The sequence below is a fragment of the Phyllopteryx taeniolatus genome, chromosome 20 (assembly GCF_024500385.1).
Source record: "Phyllopteryx taeniolatus isolate TA_2022b chromosome 20, UOR_Ptae_1.2, whole genome shotgun sequence".
In the NCBI taxonomy this organism is placed as follows: Eukaryota; Metazoa; Chordata; class Actinopteri; order Syngnathiformes; family Syngnathidae; genus Phyllopteryx; species Phyllopteryx taeniolatus.
Genome location: NC_084521.1, coordinates 4,985,388 through 5,000,582, shown reverse-complemented (window position 1 = coordinate 5,000,582; position 15,195 = coordinate 4,985,388). Strand labels below are relative to the sequence as shown.

Below are 15,195 nucleotides of genomic sequence, written 5' to 3'. Positions count from 1 at the left end.
GCAATATGATTCTGTATAAATAAATCCCCGTATTTACAATGTGATAGAATGATTCACTTCAATTACGATGCGATACAATATGATTTACTCCACTTTCGATGGAGTATGACATAATTCACTCCATTACACTTAATTACATTTACGATGTGATACAATACAATGCAGTTGATGGCTTTTTACATCCTCTATTTCTATTATGTGTACTCAAGGTGCATCTCCTCTCTTTTCATCGCTAGTGACATCGTCCGTATCCTTACTCGAGCAGTCGTCTCTGGACCTCCTCCCAGGCGTCCCGCCGCGTATTGTCAGTATACATGCGGAAGAGGATGCGCAGGCCGCACGCCAGGCTGCCCGTCTCCTGCTTCAACAGGTTGGGCTTCGACTTGCCTTTAAACCCTACAACACACGCATGAGCAGTCACACATACACACACACTTTCACTGATGTCAGGCGCGGCGCGGTGAGATTTACCAGCTTTCCACAACAGCGTCCTCTGCTCATTATTGGAGTTAAAGGCCTTCGCGAAGCGGTGCGACTCCATCAGGCAGTCCAGCAGCTTGAAGAGCTGCTCCGACGTCAGGTAGCGGAACATGCCCTGGTCCGGCGGCTCCGCGGCCACGTTTGACGTGTTGGCCACGTCACGCTTCAGGAAAGATGTGACAAGGACGGGATCATTATTAGGCTTACAGTGGTAACTGAAATTTGGGCTCACAACACAAATGAGCCAAGTGACCCGTAAATTGATAATCTTGTAAATTGCCGCATTCCTTATTCAATGTACCACTCTATATGCTGCTATATGGTAGGGATCGGCGATAAATCGATTAATTGGAGTTTGAGTCAGGCCATTTTTTATTAATTTTTTAGCAGCTTCTGTGCTTCAAAGCACATCCATGCTGACATGCATTGCTTCCACTAACAACATGGCTGTGGCAATTTTTTTTAAAGTGAATAGCGAATTTGGTCCCAGCTAAAAAAAAAAAAAAGAAGACGGAGAAGATAAGCAGAATTCTTAAAATATTCACATTGTTTTTTGAATGACAAGAAATCAGCACAGAGTAAGAAAATCATGGAGTCAACAACAGAGAAGCACTTCTGTCCACATTAGCTATAAAAAAACCCATAAGCGATGGGGTAGAAATCGATTAAAATAAAAAATCGGATTTTTGTGAAAAAACATCGGAGATTTTATTTTATGGTCATGTGGTCCTGCCTTACCACATGGATGTAAATACAGTACTAGGGCGTACACAGGTGTGCAGTTCATAAGGCGCTGGTACCTGTGCTGCGGCAAAGTTTTCGGCATCTTCCTTCTTGCTGGTGGCAGGGAAGAAGACGATGTTGTCGATGGTGTGGATGAGCTCCAGCTGTACCACGCACTTGATGAGCAAGGCGGCGAACAAGCGTTGCTCCTGAACTCCTGCGAAACACCAACATTCGCGGTCACAAAAGCACCTTTTAGACTGGACTTACAATTCATCTGTGGTTGTGGTTCTCCTTTCCCACATATGAGGGCATTACAGTATGTATACTGTCAAAACCCAGAAAAAAACAATTGCAAAAAAAAAAATCTGTGCTAAATACGGGCATGCGAACAACAAACTGAAATACAGTAGGGAAACACTGAACATGCAAATTAGATAGACCGATGTGTTTTTTCAGGGGCAATGTCGACACCGCTCTAGTCTGAAGTCAGCCTGAGTGCACCCCCGCCCCCACTCACTCGTGGTGCTCCTGGCCCTGGCGGCGTCCTCGCTCGGGCCAGAGGCGACGCTGCTCTGTTGGCTCTGAAGACGGCTCTCCACGCTGTTGACAGAGCGCTGGTCGTCTAGCGACTTCTGGGAAATAGAATCCTGAGTGGAAATCGTGTAATTAATATTGAATGCAACAGGATGAAATGGAAATTGGCGTGTTTCCCCGCCTCACCAGCGGCTTGTCAAAGTGTTCGCCTTCTGCTGGTCTCCATGTTAACAGGCTGAGACAAACGAAACCTTTATCACACACGTGTTCCATTTCAGAAGGAGAAAAAAGAAGTCATTTATTTTAAATATGGCTTACGCATGGGGGATTGTGGTCTTGAAGATGTCCAGCATGCAGTTGCACGTCTTATCCCACGTCTTGCCGGAGAACTTCTCGCCATTCAGGATGACTACGTTCTCCAGGCAGTTGGTGCCCGAGCGGGCTAGCTGCTCATTGTCTGCGCACAAAACGGAGAACTTAGTAACAAACCTCCAAAACATTTGCTTCAAACCAAAATGGATGACTTCTGTATATGTTCCACCACAGGTTCTTAAGTGTCCTGTCAAAATGTTGACTGAATTTCACATCCATTGGTGAAACTGGTGTTGTGGGGGCATTTTTTTCCCCACTTTGGGGAGGGAAGGGTGGCTAGTCATACTGTATTTTGGGGGATTGCATCCAGAACTCTTAATATACTGTATGTACATTTCACCTGGTGAGTTTCCTCAAAAGGTTAGTTGAGTGAAAGGTGAATTTAGCAGGCGGTGGTGTACTCACCTTGCTGCACACACCAGTAGAGCTGAGCTAAAATGTCGTCCAGCAGGACGTCACTGAGGGACTCAAAGTACTGCGTGAACACATCACAGATGGCGTAAAGTGCGTGGTTGCAGGTGGTGGTCATCCACTCCGCTTTCTGTGTGGAGGGAACAAAACCTATTGAGTGTGGTGGACCTAACCTAAGGGGGTTGGGGGCGGGTGGCAGACATACCTCAGTCTGCTGCTCGGGCAGCTTCATGTTGTCGAAGATCCTGAAGACAATTCTGAACAGGTCTTGCCACCAGTGCTTTTCGAAGGTGTGCCCGTATGTCTTCATCACCTCGAACATCACAGTCAACCCCCTACAAAAGGAGAAACAAACACAGGCTCCATTGATCAAGCGGTATGATATGGTCCACCCCTACCACATATACTCAAATATCTGCTCGAGCTATGGACGTACCTGGTCCGGACGTCCAGCTTGCACCTGTTGATGATGCAGGAGAGCTCGAATAGGATGGGGAACCAGCCTCGCACCCACACACGGTCCTCCGGCGCTACATTCATGTCATCGCTGGTGTAGTCTTTGAAGGCCTGTTGCGCAAGCCAGCGGAATTAGACTCATTGTGGAAAAACTGAACAGTAATCTTAACACAGATGTTTACACAACAGGTGGTCCTGGCTGGTCCGCTATTACAGACAGCTACAGGAGGTGATGTGCCACATCCACATTATATTGAAGCTATTTTGGGTACATAGTTTCGCTTAAAGCCTTTTTGCTTGACTTGATTACATTTTCTACGAGGCTCAAACCACCTGTGGCCTCCCCGAGACGTATTTGGCGCAGTGTCGGATGAGGCGGATGGCTTCCATGCTGGTGTCGGGAAAGTCGGCGTTGCAAGCGAACTCTGACAGGCACTTGACGGCGTCCTGGAAGGAGTCGATGGTGGCCGCAAAGTGCTTTTCGAATACATTCGCTGGGGAAGACAGAAAGACGCGAGTTAACTAAAAATCGTGCGCTCCGCACTCAAGCGAGGATGCAATGCGGAGGGCGTGGCACTTACTGACGATGTGCCCCGTGGTCTGAAAGGCTAGCTCCACGATGCTCTCGTCCTGGTCGGACGCCGCCAGGTGGAACACGGAGAAGATGTTCTTCCAGCCCGAGCGGATGTTGGCCGCCTGGGAGTTGACCATCTGGGCGATGCAGCGCACCACCATGTCCCTGATGGTAGGAGATCTGTAAAGAGATGAACAATGAGTCAGTGAATCGTTAATGAAGTGAAGACCCATCATACTCTTCTACCTACCTGTTTTTCTTCATGATGTGCTCAAACGGCCTCAGGAAGTCCTTCTGGAAGCGGAAGTTGGCCAGCTCACCCTTCTCCAGGAACTTCATGGACAGCTGCCTGAGTGAGTCCACAGCAAAAATCGCCACGTCTTCATTGGAGTTACAGCCCACCTGGAAAACGTATTTAACCACAGTAGCATTTAATCACAGCCAGAAAAGGCGTACTCTGAAATAGCTATATGGAGAAAAGGCGTGACATTAAAACATATTTGCAGATGCCCATGTGTGTGCCAAAGCAGCAGGTGGCGCTGTAACATCTAATTGGTTCAGCCGAACAGAAGCCCAAAGAAAGTCATATCCCAATCAGACAATGACAAATGGAGGGAATCAAATAGACCAATAGCATTGCTTGTCCTGAATGTCACGTTTTGTGAATGTCCAATAAAAAGCATGTTTCTAAATGTAATCAGTAAAACAGAAAAAAAACCAAAAACTGTCTTAACCATCGCAGTCTTGAGAGTAGTTGAAAAAACACCCATCTGAAGGGAGTAATTTTCAAACGGCAATATTTCATCTATATATTAAAAATATACCCAAACGCTTCTTATGCTACTGAATTGACAATTCTCATCAAAGTTTCATCCTTGGAGAAAGACCCACGACCCACCTTGTTGAAGTGGTCCCCGATGACCTCCCAGATCCTGGACCACTGCAGCCGGATGCGGCCCATGTTGTAGTAGGAGATCTCCACGATCTTCTGCAGGCTGAACATGCGGGGGTGCGTGGGCGAGGCCAGCTCATCCATGGACACGGCGCACAGCCAGCGCACAAAATCCACTGAGGGATGACACAGCAGATGGTTATGGCCACCACATATTGTTTTTTGTTGAACGGAACCTAAAAAAAGCCCACGATTTCCCTTCAACCTTGCCACATACTTGTCAATTGTGCATCGTTTAACCATAGTTAATGTTTGGCTGCAGCCATCGAATATTTTTACAACCGAGTATCGCTCGACTCACCTATTGCATTGCCATCAAGTCTGGTCGAGCCTGTGAATATCCTAAAAAAAACAATCAAATGGTTTTAATGTGAAACAGGATTAAATTTGATCATTTTTAATCCTGTTACCTGTCCACAGCCACCACCACACTTTGAGAACTGGTCTCTCCGATGGACTCCTGGATGCTGGCGATCTGCTTGCGGTCCACCGTGCCGCCAACTGCACAGCGGAGGTATCGGTGAGCAACACCTTTGATTGGGTTTGGCTTTGGACTTTGAGGGGGTGCCGACTTACCCAAGCCCAGGTACTCGTCGTTGCTCTGCTCCTTGGTGCTGGCCACGAAGCCCTCTTTGCTGCGGACCGTCCCCGAGATGTAGCGCGCCTTCACGCCCGTGCCGATGAGCTGCGCCAGCTCCAGCTGACTGATGCACTTCATGATCTGAGATGGCATAAAAAAAAAAGTCCATTATTCGACTAATGTTACCTCAATGTCCTCAAACCCCCAAAACGAAGCAAGGGTATTTGTAAGACCTGAAATTGAGTACTTGAAATCATCACCTATCTCAAAGTGCACATGGGAGTTTAAACTGACATCATTCATGTCCATTATTTTTTGTTCAGCAACAATTTTAACTTATTTTGTAATAAGAACAACATTTTTTTTGTTTTTAGCTATTTTTATATTCATTTAATGAAAATGTATATAAAAACAGCTAAGTAATAAGCACAGCTACTTGAAAATATCTATCATAGTCCATTCTGGGACTTCTCAGTAGTGTTTTATACTGACTTTTATACCTGCACTAAAATACAATGGTAGCGCGACTTATAAGTGAACTGACTTGTAAAACTTTAATACAAAAAAGCTTCTAAAGACGGCAACCTCATGCCAGGAGTTGCCAAGGTAGTTTCCGTCGGTGTGTGCCACGGTGATGAGAGTCTTGATGGTGTCAATATTCTTTTGCTTCATTTCGGTGATGCCCGAGCTGGCGGTGAGAAGCGTGAACCTTGCCAGTGCTTGCACGTAGGCATCCCTCTCCAGCTGGAAAAAACATACAAAAGCATGAAAAAGATGATAGGTCAGCGGTGGGTATGGCCCGGAGGCCACATGCACATTCATTTAGCAGTTTATTTTCCTAAAATTAGTTCATTAAAATGTGGTCATTTGTTTTAATTAGTCAGAAATTAAGTTAATTGATACATTGTAAATCATATATTATACATGTATTTTTATTCATTTATTTTGTTAAATAATTGTTCACTTTAACTACAATTAAATTAATTATAAACCATATAGAAAATGAGAATACATTTTAGTAATATTCTGCATAGTTAACATGAATTTCTTCATTTTGTCTCTATTTATATTGAAGATAACAAAATGCAAAAATATTAGTAAAATAGAAAATTATAAATACAGTAATTTAACATTTTCTCATTGATTGTTATAACAATTGTACATGTATTGTATTACATAATTAATAATGTAATTAAAAAAATGACAATGAATTATTTTACTGATTAAATTAAGTAATTCTGCAAAATTTACATTATTGATTCATTTCTTATTTATTCTTATCATATATATCAATTAAATAATGTTATATTAATTTGATTAATTGGTTAATTATCAGCGGCACGATGACAGACTGACTGGTTAGAGCGTCTGCCTCACAGTTCTGAGGACCGGGGTTAATTGACAACTCTAAATTGCCCGTAGGTGTGACTGTGAGTGCGAATGGTTGTTTGTTTGTATGTGCCCTGCGATTGGCTGGCAACCAGTTTAGGGTGTACCCTGCCTCCTGCCCGATGTTAGCTGGGCTAGGCTCCAGCACGCCTGTGACCCTAGTGAGGAGAAGCGGCTTGGAAAATGGATGGATGGATGGTTAATTATCAATAAAAAAGAATGAATTATTTCATTATATTTGTATTCCTTTTTCTCAAATAATTGGTAGACTGGTTTATTGTTAAAACACAATGCAAAATTAGTCAAATATATTTATTTGTATTAAAAGTTATATTTTATTATAAAAATAAAGTGTTTCACTTTTTTTTTTTTTTTTTTAAACATTCATGATTTCATGATTAAATGTAAACATCTTTTGTACCAACACCTGGCCAATCTGTCCATTTTAAAAATCAAATGCGGCCCCTTGAGCACAAAGGCACCTGTATGGAGAAGATGCACGCTATCCTGATGGCGCAGCGGATGCCCTCCAGACACAGTGACGCCACGTCGGTGTCGTCGCAGTCTTGGAGGCCCACGCTGAATGCGGCCAGGAAGGGCGTCCACGCCAACTGGAGCGACAACGGGAACATGTTAGCGAGTGTGCGAGCCAACGGCGGCCGCCCGGTCCTACCTTGAACATGGGCCGCACGTGCTCCAGGTGGGTGGCGCTGGTGAACGGCGCCTGCACGTGGCTGACGGCCTCCATCAGCGCCTTGGCCGTCTTGGCCATCTGCTCCATCTCCACGTTGTACAGCAGACGCCTCTGCTTCTCACTGGCCACGCCTGAAGGAGAAAACACAGTGGTGTCTTCAAAGTTTAATTTGTTCCGAGACACGTTCTTTTCTCAAAACACACTTTTCAAGTGCCCCAAAAAAACAACAAAAAGATTTCTGATGTGACATTATATTTTTTAAATAATTGGTTGATTCATTCAAATTAAATTAATGCTAAATAATCAGATTATGATTTTAAATTTGTTAGTTTTTTTTTTTGCCTCATCTCTTGGACAACTGCCCCTGCTTTTCACAGGAATGCAAGAAAATCCAGTTGATGTCTCGAGGGGTAATTCGTGGGCGTCTCCAACTCTGCATTGCTGACTGCCCCGCAGACTCACTCTGCTTGCTGGACTTCATAGTCAGCTCCTTGGTCTCCTTCATGGCAATCTTCTTGCCCGCAATCTCGTCATAGATGGCCGAAAGGTACTCCTCGGGCAAGTCCTTGCTGTCATTGATGCCGCGGTTCATCTTGATGTACTGCTCCTTGGTCATTTTGTTCTTTACCTTGGCGGGGAGGAAAAAAAAAGCACTAACATTTTGCGATTCTTTGTCTTAATGTACTCCAGATGGTGTACGTACTTGTGGACTGTGAAGGTCAGTCGTCAACATAATGATGGAGTAGGCGAGCACGTAGGCGGTGTCTGCGCTGGCAAAAAGGGTTTGCCTGCAAGTAAACACATTTTCCAACAATAAACGATGCCGTCATCGATAGAAAAGCGTTCGTAGACGTTCAACCCCACTCACCCCTGATTGCACTCGAGGTATCTGGCGGCGAACTTCTCCATGAGCCTGTCGATCTTCTGGGCCTCGCCGGGCAGCCGGAAGCCCTCCAGGAACATCCTCAGCGCCGACACGAAGTCTTTGCCTTGGAAGTCCATTTGATCCACGTAGGCGTACATCACCTCCTTATTGAAGCGCTCATTATCGCCGAGAAACTCCCCCACTTGAGTCTGAAGGAGCGCACATCGCGAGGCAAACACAGGTCACATTAGTGGAAACTGAATGTGAGGAACTGCTCTGCACCCACCACTTATCTAAAACATTTAACTATGCTAGGTATTTTTTCTTTTCTTTCTGTTTTTAAAAACGTAAATCATTTTTTTTCATCTCATTTTAAGCTAATTTAATTATAATATTTAATATATATATACTCTAATATAGAGTATATATATATATATATATATAAATAAAAATATAATAATATAAAATATATATAAATAAAGAGCTACATTGTAAAAATAGTACCACTAAAATATGTAGTCAAGATGGAGGTTTATATTATGATGTCTTGTTATGGTTGCGTCTACTTTGACAGGAATTCTAAGGCCCGCCGCACATAGAGCAACAGACTGAACTTTGATTTGCAGCTGAATGGCGTCGCAATGTCGCAGATACAACGGCCAATCAAAAATGATTATGTTGTGTCAAGGGTTTTCACAACAGAAATTACGTTTTCAGGTATGTAGTCAAATCCAGCTAGCTGTCCCTAAGTCGTACCAATGCAGTAAATACAGCATTGTGTTTTACAATCATACTAAATTTAAAATTTCATATGTACTTGTAGCCAAAAAACCTCAAGCGTGGAGAGTCTCTGTTGCCGAAATGCACAAGGGCATCCAATGAATGGGGCTATCACTGCCATTAGCTGCTGAATATCCACACACTCTCCTTCATTCCTTCCCTTTACCTCTGTTTTTTATCATCATATAGCTGCTGCGAACAAGGTTAATCTGCTTCTTTCTTGACAATCGCGGCCTGCTGCTTTGTCAAAATGTTGTCCATCCATTTTCTACCGCTTATCCGAGGTCGGGTCGCGGGGGCAGTAGCTCTAGCAGTGACGCCCAGACTTCCCTCTCCCCAGCCACTTCATCCATTTCTTCCGGGGGGATCCCGAGGCTTTCCCAGGCCAGCCGAAGGATGTTGTCTCTCCGGCGTGTCCTGGGTCGTCCCCGGGGTCTCCTCCCGGTGGGACGTGCCCGGAGCACCTCACCGGGGAGGCGTTCGAAAGGCATCCGAATCAGACGCCCCAGCCACCTCATCTGGCTCCTCTCGATGTGGAGGAGCAGCGGCTCTACTGTGAGCTCCTCCCAGATGACCGAGCTTCTCGCCCTCTAAGGGAGAACCTGGACACCCTGCGGAGGAAACCCATTTCGGCCGCTTGTATCTGGGATCACGTTCTTTCAGTCACGACCCACAGCTCGTGACCATAGGTGAGGGTAGGAACGTTGATCGACCGGTAAATCGAGAGCTTCGCCTTTCGGCTTAGTTCCTTCTTTACCACAACGGATCGATACAAAGTCCGCATCACTGCAGACGCTGCACCGATCTCCCGTTCCATTCTTCCCTCCCTCGTGAACAAGACCCCAAGATACTTGAACTCCTCCACTTGGGGCATGATCTCATCCCCGACCTGGAGAGAGCATGCCACCCTTTTCCAACTGAGGACCATGGTCTCAGATTTGGAGGTGCTGATTCTCATCCCAGCCGCTTCACACTCGGCTGAAAACTGCTCCAGTGCTCCAAAATGTTGTTTCCTGATTATAACAACAGGGGTTGCAGTTTTTACGTCGCAGCAAGTTTGGTTATGTGCGCGAGGGTCAATCGGCAACTAATTTGTTTGCGATGGTCCAGTTCGGTCGCGTCGCTCAGTGTGTGGCAGCCCTAACCGAATCAAGGCGCTCCTCTTGGTGCAGGAACTGAGCCAGGTCCTCTGCGGTTGATCCCAGCATGCCTTGCTCTTGAAGGTACTGGATCCCCCTCTTTGGTTTCTTGTTGAACCTACAAGGCAGTGGTTAGTAATGGTAATCAGCAGTCTAGAGATAAATACTGCATGTATATTTGAAACTGACAGGTCGATGCCCTGCTCGATGATCTCCTTCTGCTGCTTGAGGACCTCAAACTGCTCGGGGTTGTCCGTGCCCGACATCTGCGTGCTGTAGCTGCCGATCCCCGACGAGGCGGTGGAGTCCAGCGAGTTGATGCTGCCGTAGCGGTTGATGGTCTCGGGGGCCCGCGTCTCGCTGCTCTCCTGCTCAGACGGCTTCTCTTGGCCTGGGGAGAAGAATCGTATACGAGGTGAGAGAGGCGAAACGGGTTGTTTGATGATTTAATTAGAAATGAGGCTAAGATACTGCTAATGTTGCAGGACAGCTCAAGAACTAAAACGGGCATACAGGGAAAGAAAACAAGGACTTCATATGGGCTGATGTAGCACACTAGCAGTGGGAATCACACAGTAACTCACAATGTGATACAGTGAGACTCATCTTGGTAGCACAACAGACTTCACAATGGAAATTGTTGAACTATAATCCCGTTGTTTGATTTGAAATTTTGAAGCTGCAGCTAATCAACTAAAAAGAAGAGAGCACATACAGGTAGGTGTATGTGTTTCACAAATCACGTGACTGGAAATTAGTTTAAATTAGCGCTAATCTCACTGGACATCTAAAGATAAAAAAAAAAAGAGATGATACAGGGAACCAAAAGATTATTATACTCTTATATAACATTCCACTCTATCCATAGTAACTATCGTGATAGAAAACAGAAGGTCACATAGACGAGCGGTGCGTTCGGGTGTCCGATTGCGTGTTCGGAACTCTTTAAAACATTCAGGAAGGTGTCGTCAAGGTAACGTGAGCCGCCATCTTGCTCGCCGTCCGTACAAGAATGGGATCTCATTTTAAAAAAAAACCTCACAGACATCAATGAGACTAAAGCCATCCCTTTCACACTCTAGCAAAGACGTGTGCTAATGCTACTGTTACCTGCTTTGGCTTTACAGTCATGCACAAAAGGGGAGAACATAACACAGTTACAACAAGCAAGAAGACAGAAAAGTGGCTTCTCGTCAGCTTATACTGTCACGCACTTTGATACTACACGTGCTAATGAGGTAGCTGGTTAGCCTTGACAGCTTAGCCAGAGGCCGCCTCACACAGTCTGCTTTCAGAGCTTATGGAACACACTTGTTCTTTTGTTGGAGCTCCACCATTGGCAAACAACAGAAGCAGAAGCTAATAAAGAGGCTTTTCCTCCCGCACACACAGTGTTATACAATGACATTTACAACACGCAAACAAAGCTCTGTTTCCGTCGTACGGTACACCATTTAAATTTTGAGGTACATTTTGTCAAAAATAGGGAAGGGTATGAAAAGAACTGCTTTGTGGTACCATTTATTTGGGGTACAAACCACAGTACCTATTACAAATAGGTACAAATATATATAACGACATCTGATGTAATACATGATAGATACCCGAGAGTCAAATATTCATATTTAATTTTGTTCATTTTGGGGTCAATACAATTTTAAATGAAATAAGGTAAATAAATGGAGGAAGTGTAGAACTACAAATGTACACAAATTATATTTCACATTTTTGTTAAATAAACTTTTCTTAAAAGTTTCAAATAACCTTAATCATCCCAAAAATGTTTTTTAACTACACATTTTATTATTTCTATTAAGACTAAGACCATGTGCAAAAAATATATGGATAGTTAAAAAATAAAATAAAAATTGAAGCAATTATTTTTTAAAATTACAGATTATATTTTTCCAAATATACATATACACACGTAGTGGCATTTTCTCACACTTCTGAGGTTGGGGGTTTGAATCCAGGCTGCGGCCTTCCTGTGTGGATGTTCTACCCGTGCTTGTGTGGGTTTTCTCCAGGTACTCCGGTTTCCTCCCATAATCCAAAAACATGCCTCTTAGGTTAACTGAAAACTCTAAAATGTCCTTGGGTGTGAATGTGATTGCTTGTTTGTCTACATGTGGCCTGCGACTGGCTGGTGACCAGTCCAGGGAGCACCCCACCTCTCACCCTAATGTCAGTTGAGATAGGCTACAGCTCACCCTTGACACGAGATAAGTAGTATAGAAAATGGATGGATGAATATTGTGAATTTTTACTCTTGTGCGCTTTAATATAATCCCATTAATTAAATTAAATGTAGACTAAAAAGACTAAAAAATGAGCACAATAAGAGTGAGAATGTTAACATCTCAGCACTTACCAAGGCTAGTCTGGGAGTTTGGGTTGACATACTGGTCCTTGCTCCACTCCACCATACATTTCAAGATAGACACCAGACATTCCAGGCCTTTCTTTCGCAAGGTCAGCTCCTGTGGACGCCATTATATTGTTAGAATTGAGCACTAAATATGTACAAAAGTATTTCCAGAGAGTGGTGAACACCTGCGGGGGCGTAGTGCCCAGCTCGTGGCCGCCGCGTCCCTGCGCTATTTTCGAGAGGTCGTTGACGAGCCGCTCGAAGATGTTGGCGGCGTTCAAGTCGCAGTCGTAGTTGACGTAGATGTCCACCACGCTCTGAGCGTCTGACGGAAAAAAAGAAGAGGGTCACGAGTCACCACTTCCCTTATAATGTGTCATGACGTCAAGATGTAAACAAGATGGTCAGTTTTAACGACACTGCTCCTGAGGTGTTCATTTAACATCTCATGACAAATACAATTTTAATGTTACAAGAACTCTAGATATTAAAGTCATAATACTACCATAAAAAGTAGGACTGCTCCAAAAATAAGTAATACACTTTCCTTGAATAAACAATGGGATGCAGACCTGCACATATTCTGGTGAGGGTTTGGATGACCATCCATTTGTGGTCGAAGGAGCTTGTGGACGTCTCCAGGATGTAGAGGAAAATCTCCTTGAAGAAAACCTGGACAACAACACAAGCCATCATCATCGGGTCACACCACCTCTTCCATATTGTTTCCCCAGCGCCATTCTCTACCTCGATTTGCATCTTGAGGTGCGTCTTAAAGTGCGACAGCAGCGTGAGGAAGATGGACAGCGACAGCTCGAAGACCTCTGGCACGGACGACACGCCGTTCTTGGAGAGCGCCACGCACAGGTACTGCTTGATGGCGTTGATGAACATCTCGTTGGTCTTGAAGATGGGCCCGGCATTCTGCAGGATGGACAGAAGCAGCTGCAGCGACAGCACCTTGGACCGTAGCTCGTGAGACCTGAACGCACATAGTTAGGATAAGCGCTAAGACAAGAAGAGCATAGGATCAGAGTCGCAACAGCAAAGGGCCAAAGGAGAAGACAAAAACTGGAGGATGGAACACAACAATGAAAAACATGTTACGGTGCTGCCAAACATGGCAGAAGGCTGTCCAAGAGGCAGCAATTTCTTTTTATTGCATTTTCGTCAAATATTCTAATATTTATGTATTTTTCATATACTAATTTTGTATTATTTTGTCTAAAATCTTTTCCCACCTAATATTTGTGTATTTTTATATAATATATATTTTTTTCTATTTTTATTTTCTAATATGTTTGTATTTTTATGGGATATTTGTGATTTTTCTATTTATGTCTTTTTCATCTATTGTTTTATCTAATATTACTCCAAATGTGTATTTTTCATGAAATGTTTTTGTTGAATTATTTTTTTCTCCCCTAGTTTTAGAAAATACATATTTTAGTCTAATTTCTGTCCTTTTCTAAAATGTGCATATTTTCTGTTATTAATGTATTTATCTGATTATTTAATTTTTCCTAGTATTTAGTACATTTTTGCACTTTTTCCCAGTGTACAGTATATATTTTTTCTAAAATGTGAATTTTGTTGCCTCATATTTGTGTACTTTTTGTCATATTAAATAATATTTTGACCAAATTGCATTGGCTCATACCTAATGGAACCTGGGAACCATTCCCATCAGCAAATTCCTGACATATCTTGTAGCAATATTGTGAGAAAATGGGACAATTTTGCACACTAAAACTGTGCAATTAATTTTCATAGCGTTTAATGTATAATGTCTAGCTCAAAGCTACCAGGATTAACCAATCAGAAGTTAGTTGTTGTGGAAGTAGGAAGTGATTCATCCAGCGACTCCGCCGGATGATTTAGTGAATCATCCGGCTTTGACAAGAGCAAATACCCATTTTTAAACGGATGATTCACGTCTATTGGACAAGGGTGACTTACTTGGGATCAGGCGGTCCGTCCGACAGAGGTTTCATGGAGAGCTTGCAGAGCGAGCGAAAGACCAGGAATGCGTCTTTCTGGAGGATGTGAGAGAACTTGGCGCCCGGTGGCTGACCCGGCGTCGCTCCCGATTCCTGACAGAGGAAAAATAAAACAATAAAAATATTATTCTCCCTGACGTTTTTCATTTCTTTTTTTCTTTTTTTTTTTTTTTTTTTTTAAATAGGAGAAGAAAGTCAGAATATTACAAGAAAAAAGCAACAATAATACAAGGATAACGTCGTACTAATACAACAAAGCCTGAATACTATGAATAGGAAGTCAAAGTTATGAGTAGAGAGTCGTAGTAATACAAGAATAAAGTTATAATGGTACGAAAACAGGTTTCTGAATTGTAATATTAAAAGTAAAAAGTTCAAGTTCTTATAGCTCAGTATTATTAGTTATAAGTTACAAGAAAAAAGTCATTACTGTTCCAAAAAAGTATTGTTTTTTTTACCCTTTCATTTCAGCATCATTGGACTTTTAGCAGCTTGCATCACCTGAGTGTCAGTGGACGAGAGGGACAGTCTGTCATCAGGCAGCGACGGCGTAAAGCTGGCGGAAATGGGCGTGCCTGGGATGCCGTTGGCGTGATGAACGTGCTCGCCGTCGCTCCGCAGCGTGCCCTCGTCCTCCAGGGAGTTTTGGGCGGCCTGCGGGACGACTTCGAGTCGCTCCGCCTCCGCCGGCTCGCCCTCGCCCGGCGGCTCCTGGGCGTCTGCGCAGAGGTGAGCCGCGTCCAGGCAGTTACCTGTGAAAGAGAGCGAGGTTCATATGAAGTATGATGCATTTTTTTTCTTCATTATTGTGGTTCTATTTAAAGCACGGTTAAGAGAGGACAGCATTGTGCCTTTGGCCACCATTTTCTTCCTGA

At 43.8% G+C, this 15,195-nt stretch overlaps 1 protein-coding gene across 6 annotated transcripts in view; it reads right to left on the bottom strand.

Moving 5' to 3' along the window:
• arfgef1 (ADP-ribosylation factor guanine nucleotide-exchange factor 1 (brefeldin A-inhibited)) overlaps positions 1 to 15,195 on the bottom strand; it is a 36,409-nt gene that overhangs the window by 1,624 nt on the left and 19,590 nt on the right. For 2 of the 6 annotated variants that reach the window (XM_061757584.1, XM_061757587.1), the window contains 30 exons: positions 14,822 to 15,072; positions 14,280 to 14,413; positions 13,068 to 13,302; positions 12,893 to 12,992; positions 12,506 to 12,645; positions 12,324 to 12,432; positions 10,142 to 10,343; positions 9,959 to 10,070; positions 8,037 to 8,242; positions 7,872 to 7,956; positions 7,631 to 7,796; positions 7,148 to 7,299; positions 6,957 to 7,085; positions 5,671 to 5,829; positions 5,082 to 5,226; positions 4,916 to 5,006; positions 4,807 to 4,847; positions 4,452 to 4,621; positions 3,804 to 3,955; positions 3,561 to 3,733; positions 3,313 to 3,473; positions 2,960 to 3,090; positions 2,729 to 2,858; positions 2,518 to 2,653; positions 2,059 to 2,197; positions 1,927 to 1,975; positions 1,724 to 1,853; positions 1,281 to 1,420; positions 472 to 643; positions 258 to 396 (listed from right to left, as the gene is read on the bottom strand). In XM_061757584.1, the coding sequence (XP_061613568.1) occupies positions 258 to 396; positions 472 to 643; positions 1,281 to 1,420; positions 1,724 to 1,853; positions 1,927 to 1,975; positions 2,059 to 2,197; positions 2,518 to 2,653; positions 2,729 to 2,858; positions 2,960 to 3,090; positions 3,313 to 3,473; positions 3,561 to 3,733; positions 3,804 to 3,955; positions 4,452 to 4,621; positions 4,807 to 4,847; positions 4,916 to 5,006; positions 5,082 to 5,226; positions 5,671 to 5,829; positions 6,957 to 7,085; positions 7,148 to 7,299; positions 7,631 to 7,796; positions 7,872 to 7,956; positions 8,037 to 8,242; positions 9,959 to 10,070; positions 10,142 to 10,343; positions 12,324 to 12,432; positions 12,506 to 12,645; positions 12,893 to 12,992; positions 13,068 to 13,302; positions 14,280 to 14,413; positions 14,822 to 15,072 (4,279 nt within the window). Of the gene's footprint in view, positions 1 to 257; positions 397 to 471; positions 644 to 1,280; positions 1,421 to 1,723; positions 1,854 to 1,926; positions 1,976 to 2,058; positions 2,198 to 2,517; positions 2,654 to 2,728; positions 2,859 to 2,959; positions 3,091 to 3,312; positions 3,474 to 3,560; positions 3,734 to 3,803; positions 3,956 to 4,451; positions 4,622 to 4,806; positions 4,848 to 4,915; positions 5,227 to 5,670; positions 5,830 to 6,956; positions 7,086 to 7,147; positions 7,300 to 7,630; positions 7,797 to 7,871; positions 7,957 to 8,036; positions 8,243 to 9,958; positions 10,071 to 10,141; positions 10,344 to 12,323; positions 12,433 to 12,505; positions 12,646 to 12,892; positions 12,993 to 13,067; positions 13,303 to 14,279; positions 14,414 to 14,778; positions 15,073 to 15,195 lie in introns of those variants that run through there. The other 4 variants (XM_061757581.1, XM_061757583.1, XM_061757586.1 and 1 more) reach the window with 3 other exon arrangements.